Genomic DNA, 27,333 nt, shown 5'->3' on the forward strand with positions numbered 1-27,333 from the left:
ATAACATTTCAAAGAAAATGCTGAATCATTCAAATATTAATAGAACTGTCATCAACTTCAAGTGGTTAAGTGCTTGATTGGGTGCTGAGGGAATGCACGGCTCTCACAGCCAATGTTATGTGTAATCAACACTCAGCTCACTTCAAGTACCCTTGCGTTATGTGTGTATCACTTCAGTCATACTGGAAGGAAAAAATCTATGTGGATGGTAACCTGCGCAATCTGTAACTCGGTGCGTCGGCAACAGTCAACAAAGTGCCTTGCAGGCTGCATCCAGAACCCAGATGGGCCATATCATATGTGGCCTCTGGGCCACAGGTTGCTTACTACTAGGTTAGAAGCATGCAGGAAAGGGCGTACTTACTTTGTGCTGCTCTATTTAATTGGGTGCTGAAGACTTTCATGGCCTTTTAGGGTCAAGAGGTTGATGTGATGCTTATATATTCAAGGGTGAGCACTGAAATGAAGATTTATCATTTATTTGGAGGTGGGGAGAAGGATTTATGGCAGTGGTACTAATAGCAGACTGTGTTAAACAGATGTGAACACTTAATTGGTAAGTTGCGATTTGGTGTTTCTTGCAGCTGTCAACAAGGACATTGGATGAGTCCTGGATATTGAAAGTGCTCCAGTAATTTGAGAAGGACAAGGAAGATGGAAATATTGGGCGAAATTCTCCATTATCGGCGGAAAGTCCGCCGATCGGCGCAAAAAACGGCGCAAATCCGACTTGCGTCACGTCGGAAAAATGGGTCAATAGTCTCCGGCCCAAAATGGGCTAGCAGCGACATAACGGGATCCACGCATGCGCTGTGGTTCACGCTGTGCAGCGTCATACGCGCTGCATGGCGTGACGGCTCATAAGGCCGCGCTGCTCCCCCCCACCCGACCGGAACAGCCGACCGCAACACCCGACTTGATGGCTGGCCGTCGCTCAGCCCCGAGGTTCGAGTCACGCGATGTGGAGGCGCTCCTGGACGTGGTGGAGCAGAGGAGGGACGCCCTGTATCCCGGGCACGGCCGCAGAGTTGCCCCACGCCACAGCCGGCGTCTGTGGAGGGAAGTGGCAGAGGCCGTCACCGCTGTGGCCCTGACACCACGGACAGGCACCCAGTGCCACAAGAAGGTGAACGACCTTGTCAGAGCAGGCAGGGTGAGCCTCCCCATATCCCCCCTCCCCATATTCCCCCCTCCCCCATATCCCCCCCTCCCCCATATCCCCCCTCCCCATATACCCCCCTCCCCCATATCCCCCCTCCCCCATATCCCCCCTCCCTAATCCCCCCTCCCTAATCCCCCTCCCTAATCCCCCCTCCCCCATATCCCCCCTCCCCCATATCCCCCCTCCCCATATCCCCCCCTACCCCATATCCCCCCCTCCCCATATCCCCCCTCCCCATATCCCCCATATCCCCCCTCCCCCATATCCCCCCTATCCCCCCTCCCCCCTATCCCCCCCTCCCCCATATCCCCCATATCCCCAAGTGAATCCAGCCCTAAACTCAACCTCTGCAATGCACGCGCAACCGATGGCGTGCATTCATATACCTGCCTAACACTGTTGCCTTTTACCCCTGCCCCCCCCCCCCACAGGAGAAGCGCGCACACAACAATAGGGAGCATGTGAGGACTGGAGGAGGGCCCGCTGATGAGAGGCCACTGACCGAACACCAGGAAAGGGCCCTGGAACTGGCTGGCGGACCTGAGGACCTGGAGGTTGCTGATGCAGAGGTCGGGGGCGTACTAGCAAGTGAGCCACCGACAGCCCGTCCCCATATCCCCCCTCCCCTATATCCCCCTCCCCCGTATCACCTGATCACTGCCTGATGTCTAACCATGCATGCTTCATTGTGTATCGCAGGACCAAACGTCCAGGCACCCATCCCCGCAGATGCAGACCGCCCGCAGGATGCCCCTCGGAGACCACAGGAGACGGAGAGACCCACACCCTCCAGCATACGACGCCTGCAGGATGCCTCTCGCACACCACGGGAGACGGAGAGACCCGGACCCTCCAGCATGCGACGCCCGCAGGATGCCCCTCGGAGACCACGGGAGACGGAGAGACCCGGACCCTCCAGCATGCGACGCCCGCAGGATGCCCCTCGCACACCACGGGAGACGGAGAGACCTGGAGCAACAGGGAGACGACACCCCCATCACGTGCGGGAGCGACCACCCAGCGACGAGGGGGGCAGCCACAGGCCCCCGTCACAACCGAGCCAGGACACCACTACCCAGGACACCACTACCCAGGACACCACTACCCAGGACACCACTACCCAGGACACCCCTACCCGGGACAGCACTACCCAGGAAGACGAAATACCGGACAGTGACTCAGAGTGGATGGGTGGAGACGAACCCCCACCCCAAAGTGCCATGGACTCAGAGTGGGACGAAGAGCACGACACAACGCCACTGCTGTCACCAACACCCTCCACCATCACAGAAACACTCACCACGGTTGGGCACTTTAGTGATGAGGCGTCTGGTACACTCACTGGTGCGCACAACACAGCCGTCCCGGTACAGCAGGTGGAGGTAGGAGCAGCAGAGGGACCGGGCGGTCGGAGGGCAGCCCAGCCCAAGCGAACATCTGCCGCCCAGATGGATCCCGGGTTCCTGCAGTTACCACACCCACACATAGATCCGATGCAACCACCGACCCGGAGACGAGCGAAGAGGGTGACGGGCGGCTTGCGGCGGCTGCGGTCGCAGGTGGAGGAGTCCACCCGCGTCCAGGAGCTGGGAGTGGTCCCGGTCATGCGTGCCACCCAGGCTGACACCGCACGGGTGGCGTCCGCGGTGGAGGCAATGGGTGCGACGGTGTCAGACATGGGGAACGGTTTGCGAGGCCTGGGGCCTTCCGTGCAGGCGGCGTCTGCGGCCCAGGAAATGGCTGCCCTCTCACAGGAGGCCATGAGCCAGTGCCAGCGCCAGATGGCAGAGGCGCTCAATGCCATAGCCCAGTCTCAGCAGGCCATGGCCCAGTCTCTGCAGGCCATGGCCCAGTCTCTGCAGGCCATCGCTGAGGGCATCGGCGCCAGTGGCCATGTGCGAGCAGGCGTCGCACTGTCACAGACAGGGTTTGCCAACCCCCTGGGCTCCATGGCTGCAAACCTGCAGACCCCTGTCGATACCAGCACGGGCCTCCAGGACTGGCAGCGCCAGATGTCGGGGGGGCGTCGGATGGCCAGTCCGTTCGCATCCCCCACCCATGTAGAGGCCTGGGGGCCATCGGGCACCCCGAGGGAGGAGGAGGTGGTGTGGTCCGTCCCGGCTCCCTCTGTAGGGGAGGTCCCGGTACACAGCGACACCTCGGACTCCCCCCTTCCGTCCCAGGTGCATCGGGTGGGCAACGGGCAGGACAGGCTGGCAGCTCGCCATCCCAGTCGCCCGGGCCGCAGCCTGGCCCATCTAGGCCAGGACGCCCCAGGAAACGGCCGCCAAAGGGATCCAGTGTCAGAGGGCAGGAATCACAGGAGTCCACCTCCAGTTCTGCTGTACCGTCTGGGGAACCACGTAGACGTAGTCAAAGGGCCCGTAAGGCCAAACAATTAGACACTGAGTAAGTTGGCACGGGTGCAGGGCACAGATGAGTTTTAGGGGCTAGGGCACGTGCATGAACTCCTTTGGTTATTAAAGTCAATGTTACACCTACCGAAGCTGCCTTTGTGCTCTGTCCAAAGTGTGCGGGGGTGTCATGTACGTTGAGCGCAAGTGTGTGTGTGAGGGGTGGTCTTACCTCAGCCCCAGGTGAGTCTGCCCCCTTCCCCCTGGGCCGCCATCAACATCCCCCGGGCAGAGGACGGGACCGTGCGCTGCAGTGTCACAGCCGCATGCAGGGATGGTCCGGGTGGATGGTGGTACTGTGGCCATGGGTCAGACATAGTCCAACGATGTAGAGCCAGGAGCTCACCGCAGGGCGGGTTGTCATCATCCTCCATGGCCTGCGATAGACACGCGTCCACCCGCAACTGTGTGAGCCCGGCCCGTTGTGCCGCAGGTGGATCGGCAATGGGGGGGGGGTGGGTGGTGTGCATGCGGGTGGGGTGGGTGGGGTTGGGGAGGGGGGTGAAGGTGCTGGGTGGGTGGATGGGTGGGGGGTGTGGGTGGTCGGCTGTTGCCATGGCGTGCGGTCTGTGGCCATGCTACCCGATTCCCACGCCCATCTAGTCAGTGAAGCGGGCGTCTATCAGTCTGTCCCGTGCCCGCTGGGCCAGCCGGTAACGGTGGACAGCCACCCGCCTGTGTCTACCCCGTCTGCCCTGACCATTGCCCCCATTCCCCTCATCTGGGGAGAACTGGGCCTCTTCCTGCTGCTCATCCACTCCGCCCTCCTCTGCCTGCGGCACATCGCCCCTCTGCTGGGCTATGTTGTGCAGGACGCAGCACACCACAATGATGCGGCCGACCCTATCTGACCGATACTGGAGGGCGCCCCCAGAGAGGTCGAGGCACCTGAAACGCATCTTCAGCACGCCAAAGCACCTCTCGATCACTCCCCTTGTCGTTACATGGGCATCATTGTAGCGGTTCTCCACCTCATTGCGTCGCCTCCGTATAGGCGTCATCAGCCACGATCGCAATGGGTAGCCCCTGTCGCCCAGCAACCAGCCCCTCAGCCGGGGATGGCGTCCCTCGTACATGCCGGGGATGGATGACCGCGACAACACGAATGAGTTGTGTACACTGCCTGGGTGACGGGCGCAGACGTGCAGGATCATCATGCGGTGGTCGCAGACCACCTGTACGTTCATCGAATAGGTCCCCTTCCTATTAGTGAACACGGCCCTGTAATCTGCAGGTGGCCGCACGGCGACGTGCATCCCATCGATCGCGCCCTGGACCATGGGGAACCCGGCCACGGCAGAGAAGCCCACGGCCCGGGCATCTTGGCTGGCCCGGTCCACGGGGAAGCGGATGTAGCGGTGCGCCATGGCATATAGGGCATCTGTCACTGCCCGGATGCACCGATGCACCGATGTCTGCGATATGCCGGACAGGTCCCCACTCGGTGCCTGGAATGACCCCGTTGCATAAAAGTTCAGGGCCACCGTAACCTTGACGGACACGGGGAGAGGGTGTCCCCCGCCAGTGCCACGCGGTGACAGGTGTGCCAGCAGGTGGCAGATGTGTGCCACGGTTTCCCGGCTCATCCGGAGTCTCCTCCTGCATTCCCGGTCCGTGAGATCCTGATATGACTGCCGGGGCCGGTACACACGGGGCGCCCTCGGGTGCCTCCGTTGCCGTGGGGCCGTGACGTCCTCCTCCCCCCTCCTCGTCCTGTCGGTCAGGTGTCCCTCCAGCCTGGGAGGCTGCCGCCTGCCCCTCTGCGGCAGCCTGCGCCGCCTCTCTGGCACGCTCCTCCTCCTCCTCATCCAGGGCAACATAGACATGAGCGGCTGCCACCATGGCGGCCAACATCGCTGGATGATCTGAAAACATGACGGCCGGGTGGGGGGGAGGGGAACGACGACATGTCATCATTGCCCATATCCCCTCCTCCCCCCAGCCAGGTGGCATGGACCACATGGGTCCAACTGTTGGAGGCTGGCACCTGGCCAGGTGGACCAACTCACTTGCCCTCCCATCCCCCTCCTCGGCACGGACCCCCCCCCCCCCCCAACCTCCACCCCAGCACGGACCCCCCCCCCAACCTCCACCCCAGCACGGACCCCCCCAAACTCCACCCCGGCACGGACCCCCCCCGCTGGGGGGTCGGAGAATGACGCCCATTGTTTTGATCTGTCCATTTTAATTTGTAAAAGTCTTGCAACACCACACATATCCCAACACTCCTAATCCTTCTCTTCCCCCGCTGCACATGCTTCTCCTTCAGTCACAATGTGACACTGTACCACAGCTCCTTCCACTTCCAATCATACACTTAACACCCACTAGTGTCCTCAGAACTGGCACAAATATGCTACTGATATCTTGTTACAACTGGAATGCATTTAAATGTTCTATAAACGTATTTCACACTAGATGCGTTTTCTTGCACACCTCCCCTCTTGCTCACACCTTGCTGCTCCTTCTCAGCATCCACCTTCTAAGAAGCTGCAGCATAAATTTTCACCAGCCTTTCAAGTAACACACACTAATTTACTCCCACTCTCTTTGCAAGACAAGCTGGCAAAAGGGAGTCAGAATCTAAAGGAAAGGTGAGGGAACCATCAAACCTTCATTAGTATGGAAAATGCCGCCATGGAAATTGTTGGCGCAAGGCAGATGCAATGTATTGGGTATGCCAGGCCTGGAGGCCAAGTACTGCTGGGTCCTAGTCTGTTTCCTTTACCTTTTTTGGAGCTGTGTTACACTGACACTTATCAGCTATTGCTTTCCATTCCCAGGTCTAGCCTAGGGCATGGACTCTGAAAACATGAGATAGAATGGGACAATCTACCAGATGATGTGGTGGCATTCTTGGGCTTACCCTCATCTTCCCAAGAATCAGCTTATAAATTGATATCCTGATTAGGTTGAATAATTTTTTGGACTTGCACATCACTGGCAAGGCCAGCATTTATTGCGTATCCCAACCATTGAGGGGGCAGTGAATCATTTGGCTACTGCAGATTTGTGAATATAGTACTCCTACAATGCTGTTTAGCAGGAACTTACAGTATTTTGACCGAATAACATTGAAGGAATGATGGACTAGATTACATAGATTACATAGAACATACAGTGCAGAAGGAGGCCATTCAGCCCATCGAGTCTGCACCGACCCACCCAAGCCCTCACTTCCACCCGAAACCCATAACCCAATAACCCCTCCTAAACGTTTTGGATACGAAGGACTAAATTGTCCTAACCTGCACATCTTTGGACTGTGGGAGGAAACCGGAGCACCCGGAGGAAACCCATGCAGACACGGGGAGAACGTGCAGACTCCGCACAGACAGTGACCCAGCGGGGAATCGAACCTGGGACCCTGACGCTGTGAAGCCACAATGCTATCCATTGTGCTACCGTGCTGACTATTTGGGAGTCAGGATGATGAGTAACTGAAACAGCTTAAAGGGTTAGGGAGACAAGTGAAAAGAGCGCATTTGAAGAGTTTAAATGCTGATGTGGTGATGCTGCAAGAGACACATCTGAAGGTGAAGGACTAGATGAGGCTTAGGAATGGCTGGGTGAGCCAGGTGTTTCATTCAGGTTTGATAGTAAGGCTCAGGGGGGGAGGGGGCGGGGGGGGGGGTCGATTTTTGCGGTGGAGAGGTGGTGGCAGATCAAGGGGACAGGTACATGATTGTAATGGGTGCACTGGAGGGGAGGTTGGTGGCGTTGGCTAGCGTATATCCTCCCAATTGGAATGTCACAGGGTTCGTGACGAGAACATTGGCTGACATTCCGAATCTGGATACCCATGAGTTGATAGTGGGGGAGGGAATACAGTGCTGGAGCCAGTGGTGGGCAGGTCCAGCCTTGCTCGCTGACCCCATCGCGGGGGTGGGGGGTGTGGGGGGGGGGGGGGGGGGGAGGCAGGCATTGGCCCGGACTCAGAGATGGGGGGGTTGACCCGTGGAGATTTTTACACCCCAGGGCCTGGGAGTATTCATTTTTTTCTCCGGTACACGAGGTCTTCTCAAGGTATGACATTTTTGTGCTGAGGAAGGCGCTGTTGGCCGGAGTTAAGACGGCAGAGTATTCGCCAATTGTGATCTCAGATCATGGTCCGCATTAGATGGACGTGGTACTGGAGAAGGAGGCTGCCGAGAAGCCGGGGTGGAGGATGGATGTGGGATTCAATTGCATGCGGGCGGTCTCGCCATTGGTGGTTTAAGAGGCATTGAAGATGGCGGTGAGGAGAGAGGTGATCTTGTTTAAAGCCAAGGTGGATATGGAGGAGAGGGAGAAACACCAATGGTTGGTAAAGAGATTTTGGAGATGGAGGGAAGGTATGCGGGGGACCTGGATCTGGGCAAAGAGGAAGGAGGTGCAGGCGAGGTTCGACCTACTGCCCATGGTGAAAGTGGTGTGTCAGTTGAGAAGGGCGGCGGGGACTGTTTGTGAATACAGGGAGAAGGCAGGGCCTTTGTTGGCAGTCACCTTCGTAGGCTGTGGTGAGGAAGATAGTTCAGATTTGGGATAAAACAGGGGAGTTGGTGGTGGCTCCAGAACAGACCACTGAGGTGTTTCAGGAGTTTTATAGGGACTTGTATAAGTCAGAGCCATCAGAGGATGAGTGGGAGGTGGAGGAGTTCGTGGGGGAGTTTGAATGCCCGACGCTGGGAGAGGTGGAAGAGCAGGGCTGGAGGAGCTGATGGTGGTAGAGGAAGTGAAGGTGGCAATCGGAAAGATGCAGGCAGGGATAGGTTCCCGGTTGGAATTTATAAAAATTTAAGGGTAACCTAGCAGCGTTGATGGTGGAAATGTTTAAGGACGCAATGGACAGGGGGTTCTTGCCAAAAACAATGGGGCAGGCCTCGATCTCGTTGAAAAGACCTGGTGGAGTGTGCGTCATACAGCGCCATATCTCTGCTGAATGTGGATCCAAGATATTGGCAAAGGTGCTGATGTTAAGGTTGGAGGTGTGCCTTCCGGGGGTCATTGAGAAGGATCAGACTGGGTTCGTCAAGGGCAGACAGTTGTTATTTAACGTGAGGAGACTGCTGAATGTGATGCTTTCTCCGGCAGAGGGAAGGGAGACGGAGGCGGTGGTGGTGCCATTAGATGCGTAGAAGGCATTTGATAAGGAGCTGATGTGAGCATGCGTGAGAATAATATGGGCCGGGATTCGCCCCTACCCGGCGGGGCGGGAGAATCCGGCGTAATGGAGTGGCGTGAACCACTCCGGCGTTGGGCCGCCCCAAAGGTGCGGATCCGCACCTTTAGGGGCCAAGCCCTCACCTTGAGGGGCTAGGCCCACGCTGGAGTGATTTCCGCCCCGCCGGCTGGCGGGAAAGGCCTTTGGCGCCACGGCAGCCGGCGCCAAAAGGACTTCGCCGTGCGATGCATGCGCGGGAGCGTCAGCGGACGATCACGGCATCCCCGCGCATGCGCAGTCGGAAAGGGTCTCTCCCGCCTCCGCCGTAGTGAAGTCCATGACGAAGGCGGAAGAAAAAGAGAGCCCCCACGGCACAGGCCCGCCCGCCGATCGGTGGGCCCTGATCGCGGGCCAGGCCACCGTGGGGGCACCCCCCGGGGCCAGATCGCCCCGCGCCCCCCTCAGGACCCCGGAGCCCGCTCGCACTGTCTGCTCCCGCCGTTAAGGTAGGTGGTTCAATCCACGCCGGCTGGCAAGGGTTGACAGCGGCGGGACTTCGGCCCATCGCGTGCTGGAGATTCGCCGGGGGGAGTCCACTGACCGGCACGGCGCGATTCCCGCCCCCGCTGAATCTCTGGTAGTGGAGAATTCGGGACACGGCGGGGGCGAGATTCACGCCAGCCTCCGGTGATTCTCCGACCCGGCGGAAGGTCGGAGAATCGCGCCCATGAACTCAGGGTATTTTGCATTGCATTGGGGAATGAGGCAGGGTGCCCCATGTCTCCCCCCCCCCCCCGTCCCCGTCCCCCCTCGCCCTTCTGTTTGGACTGACTATAGAACCCTTGGCCATTGCGCTGAGGAGTTTGGGTTTGTGGAAGGGGATAATGAGGGGGGGTGAGCATGGGGTGTCCTTGTATGCAGGATGTCTTGTTGAAGTTGTACAAGGCATTGGTAAGACCACACATGGGATACTGTGTTCAGTTCTGTCACCCTATTATAGGAAATATATTGTTAAACTAGAAAGAGTGCTGAAGAGATTTATAGGGATGCTACCAGGACTTGATGGTCTGAGTTATTTGGAGAGGCTGGATAGGCTGGGAACTTTTTCGCTGGAGAGTAGAAGGCTTAGGGGTGATCTTATAGAAGTCTATAAAATAATGAGGAGCATAGATAAGGTAGATAGTCAACATCTTTTCTCAAAGGTAGAGGAGTCTAGAACTAGAGGACATCGGTTTAAGGTGAGAGGGGAGAGATACAAAAGAGATCAGAGGGGACATTTTTTCACACAGGGGGTGACGAGCATCTGGAACGAGCTGGCAGAGGCAGTGGTAGAGGTGGGTACAATTGTTTCCTTTAAAAAACAGTTAGACAGTTACATGGGCAGGGTGGGTATAGAAGGATATCGGCCAAATGCGGCAAGTGGGACTAGCTTAGTGATAGAAACTGAGCGGCCTGGACAAGCTGGATTGAAGGGCCTGTTTCCATGCTGTAAACATCTATGACTCTATACCAGATGGATGTCTGAATACAGTAAATTGAACCACCTCACGATAAACCTCTCAACATTTAGTGGAGGAGTTTCATGGAGTGATGTGTGTGTGACTCCCTCATTTATGAGTTTGTACAAAGTTGGGAAAAGACGGCAGGATTTATAACACAACACGCCGTGAAGGGAAGCCTGCCATTGGCCGCCGGCAGGGTCTTCTTTTTAAAAAAATGTATTTTATTACAAGCGTATATAAAAGGTTATGACACATTAACAATTCGGGAAACAAGCGTCCCAACAAACAACGACACAGTTTGTACAAATATTTCCTCTTCTCCAACATTTTGCAGCCCCAGAACATATGTGCATGATTCGCTGGTCCCCACCCTCACTTCCCACACTTGTCTGCCACCCCCTAAAGAACCCACTCATTCTTGTCCAAGTCATATGTACCCTGTGTACGACCTTGAACTGTATCAGGCTCATCCTTGTGCACAAGGAGGTCGCATTAACCCTTCTAGTGCCTCACTCCATATTTCCCAGTTTATCTCCCCTCCCAGCTCCCCGTCCCATTTTTCTTTAATCTTCACCATCCGCTCACCTCCCTGTTCTCCCAGCCACCTGTATCTGTCTCTTATCTTACCCTCCCATTCCACACCCGGAAGTAACAGTCGTTCCAGCAGGGTGTATATCGGCAACCTGGGAAACTCCATACAAACCTTCCGCGTGAAGTCCTTTACTTGCAGGGACCGAAACTCACTTCCCCTCGGGAACTCTACCCTCTCCTTCAATTCATCTATACTGGCAAACCCTTCTTCCAGATACAAATCGCTCACCTTAACCAGCCCCACTTCGCTCCACTTCCTATACATGTCATCTATCCCCCGGCTCAAATCCGTGATTTTCACACAACGGCATTAACACCGCCATCCCCTCTATCCCAAAGTGCCTCCTCAGCTGATTCCAGATCTTCACCGTGGATTGCCCCACCGTGCTCCAAGTATCAGCTCGGCGCCATTGGCAATGCTGCCATCACCATAACCCTTAAGCTGGACCCCTTACAGGGATCCTCCTCCATCCTAACCCATTCTACCTCCTCTCCTTCCCACCATCGCCTCACCTTCTCCACGTTCGCTGCCCAATATAATGAAGCAGGATCGGCAACACCATCCCTTCCCGCTGCCCCTGCCTCTGTAACAGGGTCCTCCTAATCCTTGGCAACTTCCCGCCCAAACAAATAATTGTGTCCAGTTTCCGGAAGAATGCCTTCAGTATAAAGATCGAGAGTGTCTGGAAAATGAACAGGAACCTCGGCAGAATGTTCATCTTCACCACATGGACCCTCCCCGCCAAAGTCAATTGCAGTGCGTCCCACCTCTTGTGATCCTCCCGAGTCTCCTCCACCAGCGTTGTGAAATTCCACTTGTGAAGCATCGCCCATTCCCTCACCACCTGAATCCTCAGAACCTGTGTCTAGCTACCTTAAATGGCATTCCCCCGAAATTGGCTCGCGACCCAACTCATTCACTGGGAACACTTTGATTTCCCTACATTCAACCTATACCCCGAGAACACCCCAAACCTCCCCAACATGCACATGATCGTCTCCATGCTCTCCAGCGGGTCCGAAACATACAACAGTAGGTCATCAGGATAGAGCGATACCTGATGCTCCCTTCGTCCTCTCATAATTCCTTGTCACTCTGTCAATCCCCTAAGAGCCATTGCCAGACACTCTATAGCCACCGCAAAGAGCAGCGGCGACAGCGGGCACCCCTGCCTTGTTCCCCTGTGATGTTCAAAGTTCCCTAAACCCATGTCATTAGTCGCCCTCGGTGCCACATATAACAGGCGCACCCAAACCACAAACATCAGCCCAAACCTTTCCAGGGCCTCAAACAGGTACCGCCGCTCCACCCGGTCGAATACCTTCTCTGCGTCCATGGACACCACTACCTCTGGTACCTGGGCTCTGGATGGGGTAATAATCACATTTACAGCCTTTATATCTCGGGTTTTTGCACACCTCAGGAGCTTGAGAGCGGAGGTGGTATTTCTGCAGGTGACGCACCTCCGCATGAAGGACCAGGTTAGGCTAAGGAAGGGGTGGGTGGGTCAGGGTTTCCACTCAGGATTCAAAGTCATATTGTTAGAGAGCTGCCTTTCCTTTACAAAGCCTGTTTGGCCCTCGGAAACCACCCCCGGAACATAACCTTCCATCCTTCCCGCCACTAGCTTAGCCAGCACTTTCACGTCTGTATTTAACAGCGATATGGGCTTATATGACCCACATTCTAACGGGTCCTTCACCTTTTTCGGTATTAACGTGATCGTTGCCTGCATCATCTTTTTCGGCAGCTCCCCCTTCTCCAACGCCTCATTAAATGCCCCAAAGCGATGCAGTGCCAGGTCCGTCACAAACTCCTCATACAATTTCACCAGATAGCCGTCGGGCCCGGAGCCTTCCCCGACTTCATACCCCTTATACTGTCCAACACGGGGCAGCACGGTAGCACAAGTGGATAGCACTGTGGCTTCACAGCGCCAGGGTCCCAGGTTCGATTCCCCGCTGGGTCACTGTCTGTGCGGAGTCTGCACGTTCTCCCCGTGTCTGCGTGGGTTTCCTCCGGGTGCTCCGGTTTCCTCCCACAGTCCAAAGACGTGCAGGTTAGGTGGATTGGCCATGCTAAAAATTGCCCGTAGTGTCCATAAGGGGTTATTGGGTTGCGGGGATAGGGTGGAAGTGAGGGATTAATGTGGGTCGGTGCAGACTCGATGGGCCGAATGGCCTCCTTCTGCACTGTATGTTCTATGTAATCTATGTAAACACCTCCCTCAGCCCCAGGGGCTCCTCCAGTGCCTGCCTCTTCTCTTCCTCCAGCTGTGGAAACCTAGTTCATCTGAGAACCATCCCAGGGGGTAGGGAGTATTCAGCCCCCGGGTCCACCCTGTACAGCTCCTTATAATAATATCTAAACGCCCCATTTATCTTCCCTGGCTCCGACACCACATCCCCTGCCCCAGTCCATATCTTCAATATTTCCCTGGACACGGCCTGCCTCCACAGCTGATGCGCTAGCATTCGACTTGCCTTCTCCCCGTATATGTACTGCACCCCCCTTTCCCACACAGCTGTCCTATTGCCCTTCCCGTTGTTAGTCTATCAAATTGCCCCTGTAATTTTTTCCTCCTCGCCAATCCTTCCGTGGTGGGCACTCTGATGTACTCCCTATTGACCGCCACTATCTCATTCATTAGCAGTTCATATTCCTCCCTCCTTTCCCTATCCGGATGTGTCTTGAACGAGACAATCTCCCCTCGGACCACTGCTTTTAGAGCTTCCCAAACAGTGGCTGCCAACACCTCCCCATTTTGGTTCAATTCTACATAAGATTTTGGTACAAAACCCTCTATCTGCCAACACCCCGAATCAAGCCACCACCCAGCCTCTGCTCTTGTCCCGATCTAAGCCGAGTCTCCAGCCAATGGGGCACATGGTCCGAGATTACAATCCCCCGGGTACTCTGCCCCCTCCACCCAACCAGAATCTCCCAGCTCACCCCAAATAAGTCAATTCTGGAATACACCCTGTACACATGCGGAAAAAAGGAATACTCTCTTCCCCCTGGGTTCTTGAAGTGTCATGGGTCCACCATACCCATCTTTCCCATAAACCCACCCAGCTCCTTTGCCTTTCGTACCTTACCCATTAACCTGGGGCTCGACCAATCCACCCTCGGCTCTTGGACATAATTAAAATCTCCTCGCATAATCAACTGGTTCGTAGCCAAGTCCGGGATTTCTGCCAGCAACCCCCTCATAAAACCCACATCATCCCAATTCGGTGCATACACATTCACTAACACCACCGGCATCCCTTCTAACATCCCACTCACGATCACATATCTTCCACCCAGGTCCCCACTTCCTTCGCACCAACAAACCCCATTTTCTTATTCGTCAAAATTGCCACTCCCTGTGACTTTGAATCCTGAGTGGAAACCCTGACCCACCCACCCCTTCCTTAGCCTAACCTGGTCCTTCATGCGGAGGTGCGTCTCCTGCAGAAATACCACTTCCGCTCTCAAGATCCTGAGGTGCGCAAAAACCCGAGATCTTTTAACCGGCCCATTGAGCCCTCACACGTCCATTTTATCAGTCTTACTGGAGGCTTATGCCTCCATTCCGCTCTACAGTCCATCGTCCTCCTCTTTTGGCTCTAGCCCCGTTAATTCCACCCTGTACCTGGCCCATCCAAGGTGGCCCCCTTCTCCACCTTTGATCATATTTCTCCTCCCACCTCGCCTTGTCGCCTCACCCTCCCATCATCGCGTTACCCTCCCCATCCTCCCAGCCTCTCCCCCTACCCCCTCTTCCCCTACCGCCACCCCTCTCGGCCTTCTCCCCCAACTCACTTCTGTTCACCAGCATTACTTGCTAGCGTGGCAGCCCCTGCCCAAAGGCTTCTCTCACTGACCCCCCTCCTCCCACCCTCACCTCTCTGCTCAGTGAAGAAGACTCCATGCTGACCTAACCCTCCCCCAACTAAAGAAAACTCATCTTGAATCACAGGTCACTTTCCCCAAGAGCAAACAAATAGGAAAAAACCACACACAGCCCCAGACAACAGAAGGGGGGATGGGGACAGCCATCCCCATATGAACTTCATACGTCACTGATGTACCATCAATTCACTACAAGACGATGAAAACGAGTGAACATGGGCTTTATTATCCAAGAACTTGCCTGCCTGTGACTGCTGTAACAGTGAGCGCCGCCCACAGATGGCAGGTCTATATACCGCGCCCCCCCAGAGGCGGAAGCCCACCAGGGTTCCAGTACAATACATGGAAGGAGATCATATTACCATTCACTGGCCATAGGCCACAGTACTAATACAGCCAACTTATATTATGGTGAATACATTCACCACATTCACACCCTGTTAAAAATGAAGTCCAGCAGGGGTGAAGTAGGGACATCATACGTTCAGTATGTCTGGAGGCCGGATTGTTCTTTTGGACCTCCTCAGCTCTGGCGGTGCAGCGGGTACATACGTTGTAGTTGTTGACTCCGAGAGCGTGTTGTCTGGAGCTTCGGTCCGGCGTGTCGGCGACGTTTGAGGGGTGGGGGCAGGCAGGGGGGTGGTGGATGGCGACAGTGTAGGTGCAGGACAGTACAGGAGCCCCAGGGGGGTGTTAGGGATTTGGGGGGTGGCGGTAGGCGGTGGGGAGGGGGGGCGCATTGTCACGTGAACCAGCGGGCACCAGGTCCCGGAGGGAGACCGTATCTTGCCGTCTGTCCTGGTGCACAACGTAGGCGTACTGGGGGTTGGCGTGCAGCAGCTGGACCCTCTCAACCAGGGTGTCAGTCTTATGGCTCCTCCCATGCTTCTGGAGAAGGACAGGTCCCGGAGTTGTCAGCCAAGCTGGAAGTGAGACCGCGGAGATGGACTTCCTAAGGAAGACAAACAAACGGTCGTGAGGGGTCTCGTTCGAGGCTGGGCAGAGGAGTGATCTAATGGAGTGGAGGGCGACGGGGAGGACTTCCTGCCAGCGGGGGATCGGAGACTTCTCGACCGAAGGGCAAGAAGAACAGCCTTCCATACCGTCGCGTTCTCCCTTTCCATTTGCCCGTTCCCCTGTGGGTTGTAGCTCATAGTCCTGCTCGAGGCGATTCCCTTACTGAGCAGGTACTGACGCAGCTCATCGCTCATGAAAGAGGTGCCCCGGTCACTGTGGACGTAAGCAGCGAAACCGAACAGGGTGAAAATGCTGTGCAGTGCCTTTATAACAGTGGCCAACGTCATGTCGGGACATGGGATAGCGAAGGGGAAGCGAGAGTACTCGTCAATGACGGTCAGGAAGTATATATTGCGGTTGGTGGAAGGGAGGGACCCTTGGAAGTCAATACTGAGGCGCACAAAGGGCCGGGAGGCCTTTACCAGGTGGGCCTTGTCTGGCTGGTAGAAGTGCGGTTTGCACTCTGCGCAGACTTGGCAATCCCTGATCATGGCCCTGACCTCCTTGGTGGAGTAGGGCAGATTGCGGGCCTTAATAAAATGGATAAGCCGAGTGACCCCGGGTGACAGAGGTCATTGTGGATAGCCCTAAGTCGGTCAGCTTGCGCACTGGTGCATGTGCTGCGGGACAGAGCATCTGAGGGCTCGTTGAGCTCCCCAGGACGATACTTGATATCGTGATATCGTAATTGTAGGTGGAGAGTTCGATCCTCCACCTCAAGGTTTTGTCGTTTTTAATTTTGCCCCGTTGTGCGTCGTCGAACATAAAGGCTACCAACCGTTGGTCGGTGATGAGAGTGAACCTCCTACCGGCTAGGTAGTGCCTCCAATACCGCACCACTTCCACAATGGCTTGCGCTTCCTTCTCGACAGAGGAGTGTCAAATCTCGGAGGCGTGGAGGGTTCTAGAAAAGACGGCTACTGACCTGCCTGCCTGGTTGAGGGTGGGGGCCAGGGCGACGTCTGGCGCATCGCTCTCTACCTGGAAGGGGACGGACTCGTCCACCGCGTGCATCGCGGCCTTAGTGATATCGGCCTTGATGCGGCTGAAGGCCGAGCGGGTCTCAGCTGTCACGGGGAATATAGTGGCTTTGATAAGTGGGCGGGCTTTGTCCGCATAGTTGGGAACCCACTGGGCGTAATAGGAGAATAGCCCTGGGCAGCGTTTGAGGGCCTTGAGGCTGTGGGGAAGGGGAAGTTCCATGAGCGGGCGCATGCGGTTGGGGTCGGGCCCTAGGACCCCGTTTTCCGCGACATAGCCGAGGATGGCTAGCCGGGTTGTGCGGAAAACGCACTTCTCCTTGTTATATGTGAGGTTGAGGGATTGGGCGATCTGGAGGAACCTCTGAATGTTGGCGTTGTGGTCCTGCTGATCATGGCCGCAGATGGTAACATTGTCCAAGTATGGGTATGTAGCCCGCAACCCGTACTGGTCCACCATTCGGTCCATCGTTCTCTGGAAGACCGAGACCCCATTAGTGACGCCGAAAGGGACCTTGAGGAAGTGGAAGAGTCGGCCGGCTTCTTCAAAAGCAGTGTAGTGGCGATCTTCCGGGCGGATCAGGAGCTGCTGGTAGGCAGACTTCAGATCTACTGTGGAGAACACCCGGTACTGTGCAATCTGGTTGACCATCTCCGCTATGCAGGGGAGGGAGTACACATCGAGTTGCGTGAACCGGTTTATGGTCTGGCTGTAGTCCACAACCATCCGATTCTTTTCCCCGGTCCTGACAACCACCACTTGTGCTCTCCAGGGGCTGTTGCTGGCTTCGATGATCCCCTCCCTCAAGAGTTGCTGGACCTCCGACTTGATACAAATCATGTCTTGTGCACTGAACGGCCTGCTCCTGGTGGCGACGGGCTTACAGTCGGGGGTGAGGTTCGCAAAGAGCGAAGAGGGGGTGACCTTAAGGGTCGCGAGGCTACATACAGTGAGAGGGCGTAGGGGTCCGCCGAACTTTAGGGTCAGGCTTCGGTGACTGCATTGGAAGTCGAGTCCAAGCAGTAGGGGGGCGTAGAGGTGACAGAGGACATACAGTCTCAAATGGGCGTACTCAGCGCCCTGTATCGCGACGTTCGCGACACAGTACCCCCGGATCTGTACCGAATGGGATCCGGAGGCAAGGAAGATTGTCTGGGACGCGGGGTAGATGTGGAGGGAGCAGCGCCTTACCGTGTCAGGATTGACAAAGCTCTCTGTGCTCCCGGAGTTGAAAAGACAGGAGGTCTCACGCCCATTGACCCGGACGGCCATCATCGAATTCTTCAAATGTTTTGGCCGCGACTGGTCGAGGGTGACTGCGCTGAGCTGCGGGTAGACTGCGTGGTCGGAGGTATCGGGGTCACAAGATGGTGGCCCCCACGAGTCGCACGGTTCGGGCTGAGTTGAAAATGGTGACCAATATGGCCGCCCCCATGGGTCGCACGTGTCGGGCTGAGTTAAAGATGGCGCCCCCCACAAGCTGCACGAGGTGGATGACGTGTCTGAAGGGGGCGGTACTTTCAGGCACGCAGCCACATTGTGGGGTCTGTGGGCCTGTGAGTCCGTTGATCGGGCCTGGTAAGCTTTTGACTTCGGGGCTTTGGATCGGGCCAGACAGTCTCTGGCAAAGTGTCCCTTTTTTCCGCAGTCGCTGCATGTCGCGGTGCGGGCTGGGCAATGCTGCCGGGAGTGTTGGCCCTGACCGCAGACGTAGCAAGACGGTCCCCCAGGCTGAACGGGCAGCCGCGCGGCACAGGCCTGGGACGTAGTCGGGTCTGGTGAAGGCCACATCTGTGGTGCCCACGAGGGGTTCGCTGGGTCTGCCGGGAACGCGCTGAGGATCTGGAAGACCACCTCTAATGAGGTGGCTAGTTTTACTGTGTTCTGTAGATCGGTGGCCCCGTTTTCCAGCAGTCGCTGCTGGATGTAGTTTGACCAAACCCCCGCCATGTAGGTGTCCCGGTTCATCAGCTTCATATGCTCATCGGCCTTCACATCCCTGTAGTTGCAGTTGCGGGTGAGTAGTGTCAGGTTCTCTCGCTCCTCGTCCAGCGATTCCCCGGCGCGTTGACGGCAGGTAGTGAGGAGGGGCCGCACGAACACTTTGTTCACGGGCTTCACGAACTGTCTCTTTAGAATCGCAACTGCCGCTTCATACGTGACTACATCCTCAATCATACCCGAAATTCGGGGGCTCACCCGGGCGTGGAGGAGGTGCAGCCTGAGAGCGTCGGAGGGAGGCGTTTCAGAGGAGTCAAGGTAGGCCTCAAAACAGCAGAGCCAGTGGGAGAAGATTTTCTTAGCTTCTGCTGCTCGTGCGTCGAGTTCCAGTTTATCAGGCTTCAGAGCGGCTTCCATAGTGATGTCTTTGGATAATAGATTGATGTATCATTAATTCACTGCAAGACGATGAGAACAAGTGAACATAGGTTTTATTGTCCAAGAACTTGCCTGCTGTGACTGCCATAACAATGAGTGCCGCCCACAGGCGGCAGGTCTATATACCGCCCCGAGGGGGGCGGAGCCAGAGGCGAGCACACCAGGGTTCCAATACAATACATGGAAGGAGATTATATTACCATTCCTGGGCCATAGGCCACAGTACTATGCAGATAACTTATATTATGGTGAATACATTCACCACAGTCACCCAAGGTTTCACCGGGTAGAGCACCCCAAACCTGGGGCGGTATTCTCCCCCCCGCCGGGTGGGAGAATCGCTGGGGTGCCGCACGAGTCCAGCCATGCCGCCCGACACCTGCACTCCCACCCCCCCCCAAACCAGCACCGCGGGAATCGCGCCGGGCCACTCGGAGAATCGGCACTCGCCGTTTGCAAAAGGCGAGCGCCGATTCTCCAGCCCGTATGGGCCGAGCGGCCACTCCGATATGACAGGTTCCCGCCGGCGCTGTCCACACCTGGTCGCTGTCAGCGGGAACTGTGCAGGAACGCTGGGGGGCGGCCTGTAAAGGGGGGGGGGGGGAGGGGGGTTGCTTCACCGGGGGGGGCCTCCGATGGGGTCTGGCCCGCGATTGGGGCCCACCGATCGGCGGGCCGGCCTCTCTAAAGGAGGACCTCCTTTCCTCCGTTGCCCCGCAAGATCCATCCACCATCTTCTTGCGGGGCAGCCTCGGGGAGGACGACAACCGCGCATGCGCGGGTGACGTCATTTACGCGTCGCCGGCTGCGTCATTTACACGGTGCCGCTTTTTACGCGGTGCCAAAGCCCAGCGTGTGTAAAAGACGCGACCCCGCTCCTAGCCCCCCGGGGACGGGAGAATAGGGGGCTGGGAGAATAGGGGGCTGGGAGAATAGGGGGCTGGGAGCGGGCTCCGACGCCGGAGTGAAACACTCCGGTTTTCACTCTGGCATCGGAACTTTGTCTCCCTTTGGGAGAATCGCGCCCCTGATCTACCAATGATGTAGTACCGGTTTGGCTTTGTTGAACCCTGCCATTTCACCAGCTCAGCTCCAATGTCCTGGTATATTCGGACCTTGTTCCCCTCCCATTCACAGTTGCGCTTCTCCCTGGCCCACTGCAGAATCTTCATTTCTCCACGAACGTATGGAGTCTCACGATCACCGTCCGTGGCAGCTCACCTGCTCTAAGTTCTGCAGACCTGTGTGCTCTGTCCACGCCAGGGGCCTTATCAGCACTACAAAATGTACCTCATGGCATTCGTACCTTCCACTCCTTCAGGCAGGCCCACTAACCACAGATTCTACCTTCTCGACCTATTTTCCTGCTCCTCCACCTTTGCTCTCAATGTCTCGCAAAGGTCTCCTGAGAGCCCCACCTCCATCTCCAAGCCACTACCCGATTGCTGTGATCCGACATCACCCTCTCAATCTCTCAGATCTGCGACCCCTGTGTCTCCAAGCATTTCTACACCCTCTCCATCGAGCCCTTCAGGGGTGCCACGGCCCCTTCGATGGCCTTCGAACAATCCTCCTGCATCTCCTTCCACTGCTGGCGGAACTCTTCCCTGATGAAGGCCAGCAACTGTTCCATCTGGGGCTTTCCGACTTACACAAGCCCTTCCCCCTCCGCCATCCTTCCACTGGCTGCTGCACCATAGGTCCCTTCCAACTCCTTGGTAGATATTTCCCCTTCTTCTGCCATATTTGGTAACCAACATACCACTCCCGGCGGGAACTTCTCCTCTGACCTTCAGCTACACCTTTCTGTTGAAGTTGCACACAATTTTGGGTAAAAAGAGCTCTTCACTATGCTTTCAAGCAGGAGCTACCCTTTGTGCGACCACTCACACCATGGCTACCACTGGAAGTCCGGCGGCAGGATCTTCTGGTCCTGCCGTAGCCAATGGGGTTTCCCATTGAATGCACCCCTCGCTGCCAAGAAAACCCATGGCGGGGGTGCACCTTGGGTGGGGCAGGCAGATCCCGCTGGCATGAACGGGCGGAAGGTTTCAGACAGAGATTTAAAGGATTTACAGGGAAATCACATAATATATCTTCTTGTCTCGCACTCCCTCCAAATTAATGGCAAATTCAGAGATTCATAGATAACCCAGAGATGGACAATCACCAATAATCACAGCCAGAGAGACCTCAGTGCAGAAAATACATCAAGTTCCAAGAGCTTGAGTTCAGACCGGATGGTAAGAGTTGACAGAAATGTCTGGAGTTTGCAGTGTGGATTTGAAACCAGAATGTGGGAAGGTTACGAGATGGTGGAAGGACGGCTGAGCACAGGGTCCCGGGCCTCACACTTCTACTAAATGTCTCTGAGTCACAGTACAGGAGCAGCAGTAACAGCAATAACATCCTTGTACAGCTCCCTGATTAAAATAATTGAGACCTTACAACAGCTTTCTCACAAACAGGCATTTAGGATCCTTGAAGCTCAAGGTTCCCAGGAGCTAAAGCAGCATCAACATCCCCAAATACTGTGCTGTGTTTGCCTACTGAACATTAATTTCTCGGCTGTGATGGCCTGAGGATATGACCTGCAGCATAATATTTGTATTCCCTGCTTGGATTTTTACATCGCATTTACAGCACAGAATACCATTTGTCTTACCATCTAGGCTGGTGTTTATGTTCCACACACGCCTCCTCCCACCCTTCTTGATCACACCATCAGGGGAACCTTCAGCTTCTTTCTGCCTCATGTGCTTATTAACTTCCTTGAATGTATCTAAACCATGGTGGCACAGTGGTTAGTATTGCTGCCTCGTAGCGCCAGGGACCCAGGTTCAATTCCGGCCTTGAGTGACTGTCTGTGTAGAGTTTTCACTTTCTCCGTGTCTAAGTGGGTTTCCTCCAGGTGCTCCGGTTTCCTCCCACCTGTCCAAAGATGTGCAGGTTAGGTGGATTGGCCATGCTAAATTGTCCCTTGGGTGGGGTTTCATGGCACCAAGGACCCAGGTGCGATCCCGGCCCCGAGTCACTGTCCCTGTGGAGTTTGCACATTTTTCCGTATCTGTATGGGTCTCACACCCACGATTCAAAGGATGTGCAGGATAGATGGTTGGCCACTTAAATTGCCCCTTAATTGGAAAATTGAAAAAAAAGGTGGGGTTCCATGGCCAGGGTGGGGTTTGGGCTTAGCTAAGGTGTTTTGTCAGAGGGTCAGTGCAGACTCGATGGCTGAATGGCCTCCTTCTTCACTGTAGGGATTTTACAGTAGAATCTGGTTACAGCACAGAAGGGGGCGGGGCATTCAGCACATTGTCCTTGTGTCAGTTCTCTGCACCAGTAACTGAGCTAGTCTCACTCACCCAACGTTTTCCTGTAGCTTTGTAAAATCTTTTCTCTTCAGAAAATTATCTAGTTTCCGTTTGACCACAATTTAATCTGACTCCACCACACTCTCAGGCAGCATATTCCAGATCCAAACCAGTTATTGCATAAAGAGATTTTTCCTCATGTAGCCTTTGGCTCTTGTATTAATCGCCTTAGGGCTCTCGACCGTCTGCCGATGGAAACAGTTTCTCCCTGTTTATTCTATTCAGACCCCTTATGATTTTGAACATGTCCAATAAATTTCCTCTCAACCTTCTCTTCTCAAAGGAGAACTGGCCCAGTTTCACCAATCTATCCACATAACTGAAGTCTTTAATCCTGGAAACCATTCTCGTAAATCTTTTCTGCATCCTTTCTAAAACTATCACATCCTTCCCCCTGAGGCAGAACTAATGTTTTATGAAGGATCATAACTTACTTGCCTTTGTACTTTGTGCCTTATTTACAAAATCCAGATAGATCAGATGGTTAAGGAAGCATGTGGCACACTTTCATTTATTAGCTGAGGCATTAAATAAGAGCAAGAAAGTTAGGTTGGAACGATATGAAAAGGTCAGTTAGGCCACAGCTGGAGTACAGCATGTTGTTCTGCTAACAGCATTACAGGAATGATGTGATCACACTAGAGAGGGTTCAGAGGAAACGTACAAGGATATTGCCAGGACTGGATAATTTTAGCAAGGAGGTAAGATTGTATAAGCTGGGGTGGTTTTCTTTGTATCAGAGGAGGCTCAAGGAATAATTAACTGAGTTTTATCAAAATATGGGATGATTAGATATAATGCATGGCAAGGAACTATTTCTCTTACCAGATAGTTCAACAAACAGGGGGCACAGATTTCAAGTAATTGGGAGAAGCATTAGTAGAAGTTGAGCGGACTTTTATTTCTCTTAAAGAAGTTTGAAACTCACTGCCTGGAAGTGTGACAGAGGCAGAAATCCACATCGCATTTAAAATAGACTTGGATATGCACCTGAAATGCTGTAACTTAGAAGGCCACATACCAATTAAGAGTTGGGAAGTGGGATAAGGTTGGAGGGCTCTTTTCTAGCCAGCATAGACAGGATGTGCCAAATGTCCTCCTGCTGTCTAACAAATGTCTATGGTTCTGTGAAAAGTAGTCAACGTCTTGGTTCTGTTGTGGTTTATTATAGAAATGTTGTTATCTTACCTTCCCATTCTTTCGCCAACAATACTTGGAGTGTACCTAGCTTTATATGAAGTAACTTCTTTTGGTTCAATTACCAAACAGGTGTCTCCAGTAATCCCAGGTCCATTCAGCATAACTTCTAGTGCCAAGGATTCTTGAAGAGGATTACGTATAGGAATGATCACATCAATGACTTCCTAGGTACAGAAATAACAACTTGCTTAATAAAATACTGATAATTGTACACTTAAAGTTTTTTCATTTTAAAGTACTTCACAAAACAGGGTAATTAATTGAACATAATACGTAGTCTAACAAGTAATCGGTAAAAATTCAAAAGGATGGTCATTCAAACCAAATTAAAAAGTTGCTTGCAGGTAAGATTTAGGTAAGATAGGAGTGACTCGTTGTGACTGCAGCTATTTAATTTAGATAAATGTCATGTACCTGAAGTTAGGAATTTCATACATTTCTATAATGTGCAGGAGTATCCATTAAAGGTAATGGGTCATAAAAAAGAGATTTAGGAATAGTAGTTGATGACTTAGTAGAAGTATAGAATTCTGTGAAGCGGCTAGTGGGAAAACAAGTAGGAATTACGCTTAAATGAAAACTAACAATTCCGTCCTATTGGCGAAGTCACGGATTTTGTTCATATCTTCGTCATGCATACAGTGGGGTTGATTAACATGAAGTTTGGTTTGAAAACCTGAGCACACACTAAAGGGAATCTATCAGCAGGGCGGCATAGTGACACAATGGTTAGCACTGCTGGCTCACAGCGCCAGGGATCCTGGTTCAATTCTGGCCTTGGGTGACTGTGTGGGGCTTTCAATTTCTCCCCATGTCTGCGTGGGTTTGCTCCAAATGTTCCGATTTGCTCCCACAGTCAAAAGATGTGCAGAATAGGTGGATTGGCCATGCTAAATTGGCCTTAGTGTCCAGAGATGTACAGGTTAAGTTACAGGGATAGGGCGGGTAAGTGGGCCTAGGTAGGGTATTCTTTCAGAGGGTCAGTGCAAACCCGATGGGCTGTATGGGTTCTTTCTACACTGTAGGCGTTCTATGGTTCTATGATTTGGGGGCATCTGTGGTGAGAGAAAATTAATGTTTTAAGTTTATTACTTTTCATCAGAACTAGGAAGAGTTCGGAATTATGAGTGAAAATGAAAACTTTCAATATTTTTTAAGTATCACACAGTCATATACTGTGAAACATATTTGTGCGTGAGAGTATGGGTGTGACTGGTTTAGTGAAACTGAAGACAGTTAGGCTGCAAAGGTTAAAACATCAATAGGGGATAGGTATGAAGGCAAGGGTTGAATTAGAAATTAACAGTGTGTTAGGAAAGCAGCTTGAATAAGAATTTACATTCAGTAGATAAGGGAATTGATTTAAATTTAACTGCTGCATTTCAAAAAGAACATATACATTTGAGAAATTGTAAATGGGTGAGACAAAGCAGTATGTTTACTTCTATAAATACAGTAGCTATAAAGTAACATGAAATATTCATCAAGTTGGGAAAATAAACTTCTAAAGGACTGTAGGAACAATACTGTAGAAGATCAAAAAGGAAAAACATATTTAAAGAGGAACTTAAGATTGTTGATGTGTGGCTATGAGACCTCGACAAAGGCTATGTGCTGGAGCCAGACCTATGAACACCAGTTTCTGCCACCTTCAGAGAGGAGAAGCCTGGGTAAGGTTTCCCCTCAAGCAGCAGGGCATTATGTGGTACTGTTACTGGAATCTTTATAGATTAGAACATTTTGGGGACTACTGCCATAAAAAGGGGTTTATTTATGACAAAAGCTTTGAGAAAATGTTTGTAGAAGTACTGTTAGCCGTGTAAAGGTGTTCTTGTGTTGTTATTTTCATTTTGTTTTAATAAATGTTTAAATGTAATGCTTAATATCGTCACAAAAGTGGTCCGAAATGTACTTATCTTGACTTCAGATACTTCTTCATAATTTACGAATTGCAAACTGTTGTGCAGCTTGTTCATACGAACATACAAATTAGGAGCCGGAGCAGGTCACTCGGCTCCTCTTTTCTTCTCCGCTATTCAAGTAGCTCCTAGAATCCCTACAGTGCAGAAGGAGGCCATTTGGTCCATCTAGTCTGCACCTACCTTCTGAAAGAGCACCGTATTTGGGCCCACTCCCCCATTGGACATTTTAGCATGGCCAATCCAGCGAAATTGCACATCTTTGTACTGCGGGAGGAAACCGGAGTACCCAGAGGAAACCCACGCAGACACGGGGAGAACGTGCAAACTCCACACAGACAGTCACCCAAGGCCAGAATTGAAGCCGGTCTCTGGTGCTGGGAGGCAGGTGCTAACCACTGTGCCACCTTGCCGTGAATCAGCTCATGGCTGATTTCATTGCAACTTCAACTCCACATTCAATTTCCCTTCGGGATTTGGGCAGCCTGGCACTTACCATCTGCTGTGTCGTAACAAAATGTAATAGGCTTGAAGCAAATGAAAGGGGTGAGGGTGGGAAAAATAATAAAAGTGAAGATTTGTGATTGGGTGGAAGACAGGAGAGAATAAATAGCATAAGCGTTGATGGTGCAAGGTCAAAGGAAATGATAATGCAACAAATAAAGAAGCAAAACATTTGTCAAGAGGAGGTGTGAATGGCACAATAATTAACAGCAAAAACCAAAAAGAAAATCTTTGCAAGAGAGAAAGAAAACAAAATGAGAGCAGAGGTTACAATTTGAAATTGCAGGATTCAATGAAGAAGTACCCAGTTACAAAATGAAGTTCTATTGCTCAAGCTCACATTGAACTTCATTGAATCACTGCAAGAGGTCATATACAGAGAGGTCAGAGTGGGGCAAAGGTGGAGAATTGAAAAATGATAGGCAATCAGAAGCTCGTTGTTACAATTAGAGTGGATAGAAGTGTCTCACAAAGCAGTCATAAATCTACATATGGTCCCATTAATGTTCAGGAGATGACAGTGAATACAGTATTTGAAAGAAGAGCAAGTAATTCACTGTTTTGCCTGCAAGGAGTACTTGGGGTGTTGGATGGTGAGAAAGGAAGATGGTGAAGGACAGGTGTTGCATCTCCTATGCTTGCATGAGAAGGTGGCATGAGAAGGGAGGAAGTGTTGGTGGCAATTGAGGAATGGACTAAGGTGTCATGGATGGATCGGTCCTTTCAGAATGTTGAAAGGGAATGGGACAGGGAGATGTGTTCATGATGGCATAATGTTGTATGTGGCAAAAATGATGGAGGATGAAGGAGAAGTGAGAAAGTACGTGAATTAGAAAGGATATGGTTTAGTGCCCTATCAACCAAGGTGAGGGGACATCCTTAGTTGACAATAAAGGAAAACATGTTGGACATTCTAATGTAGAAGTTTGCTTCATCAGAACACATGTGAAAGAACAGAAAAACAGAATACCTATAGGAAGCAAGATGTGAGGAAATGTAATCAAGGTAGCTGTGGGTGACAATGGGCTTATAGTGAGTATTTGTCAATAGAATACCCTGGAAATGGAGACTAAAAAGTTGAGGAAAGGTAGGGAAAAAGTGAACATCAACCATGTGGCAATTCGTGAAGGGTACAAATTGTAAGCAAAATTGGTGATATTTTCAAGTTCAAGATGAGAGCAGAAAATGGCATTGATACTGTCATCATTGTACCAGAAACAGAGTGAGGAGGCCTGAGTAGAGTTAGACC

General features: G+C 53.0%; 1 protein-coding gene across 1 annotated transcript in view; it reads right to left on the minus strand.

Annotated features, from left to right (window-relative positions):
* Positions 1 to 27,333, minus strand: part of LOC140428025 (cilia- and flagella-associated protein 47-like) — a 1,060,448-nt gene that overhangs the window by 270,414 nt on the left and 762,701 nt on the right. Inside the window, exon 53 of the mRNA XM_072513997.1 lies at positions 23,650 to 23,825. Coding sequence (XP_072370098.1) covers positions 23,650 to 23,825 — 176 coding nt within the window. The remainder of the gene's footprint in view (positions 1 to 23,649; positions 23,826 to 27,333) is intronic.

Source organism: Scyliorhinus torazame, chromosome 8 (assembly GCF_047496885.1).
Source record: "Scyliorhinus torazame isolate Kashiwa2021f chromosome 8, sScyTor2.1, whole genome shotgun sequence".
NCBI lineage: Eukaryota > Metazoa > Chordata > Chondrichthyes > Carcharhiniformes > Scyliorhinidae > Scyliorhinus > Scyliorhinus torazame.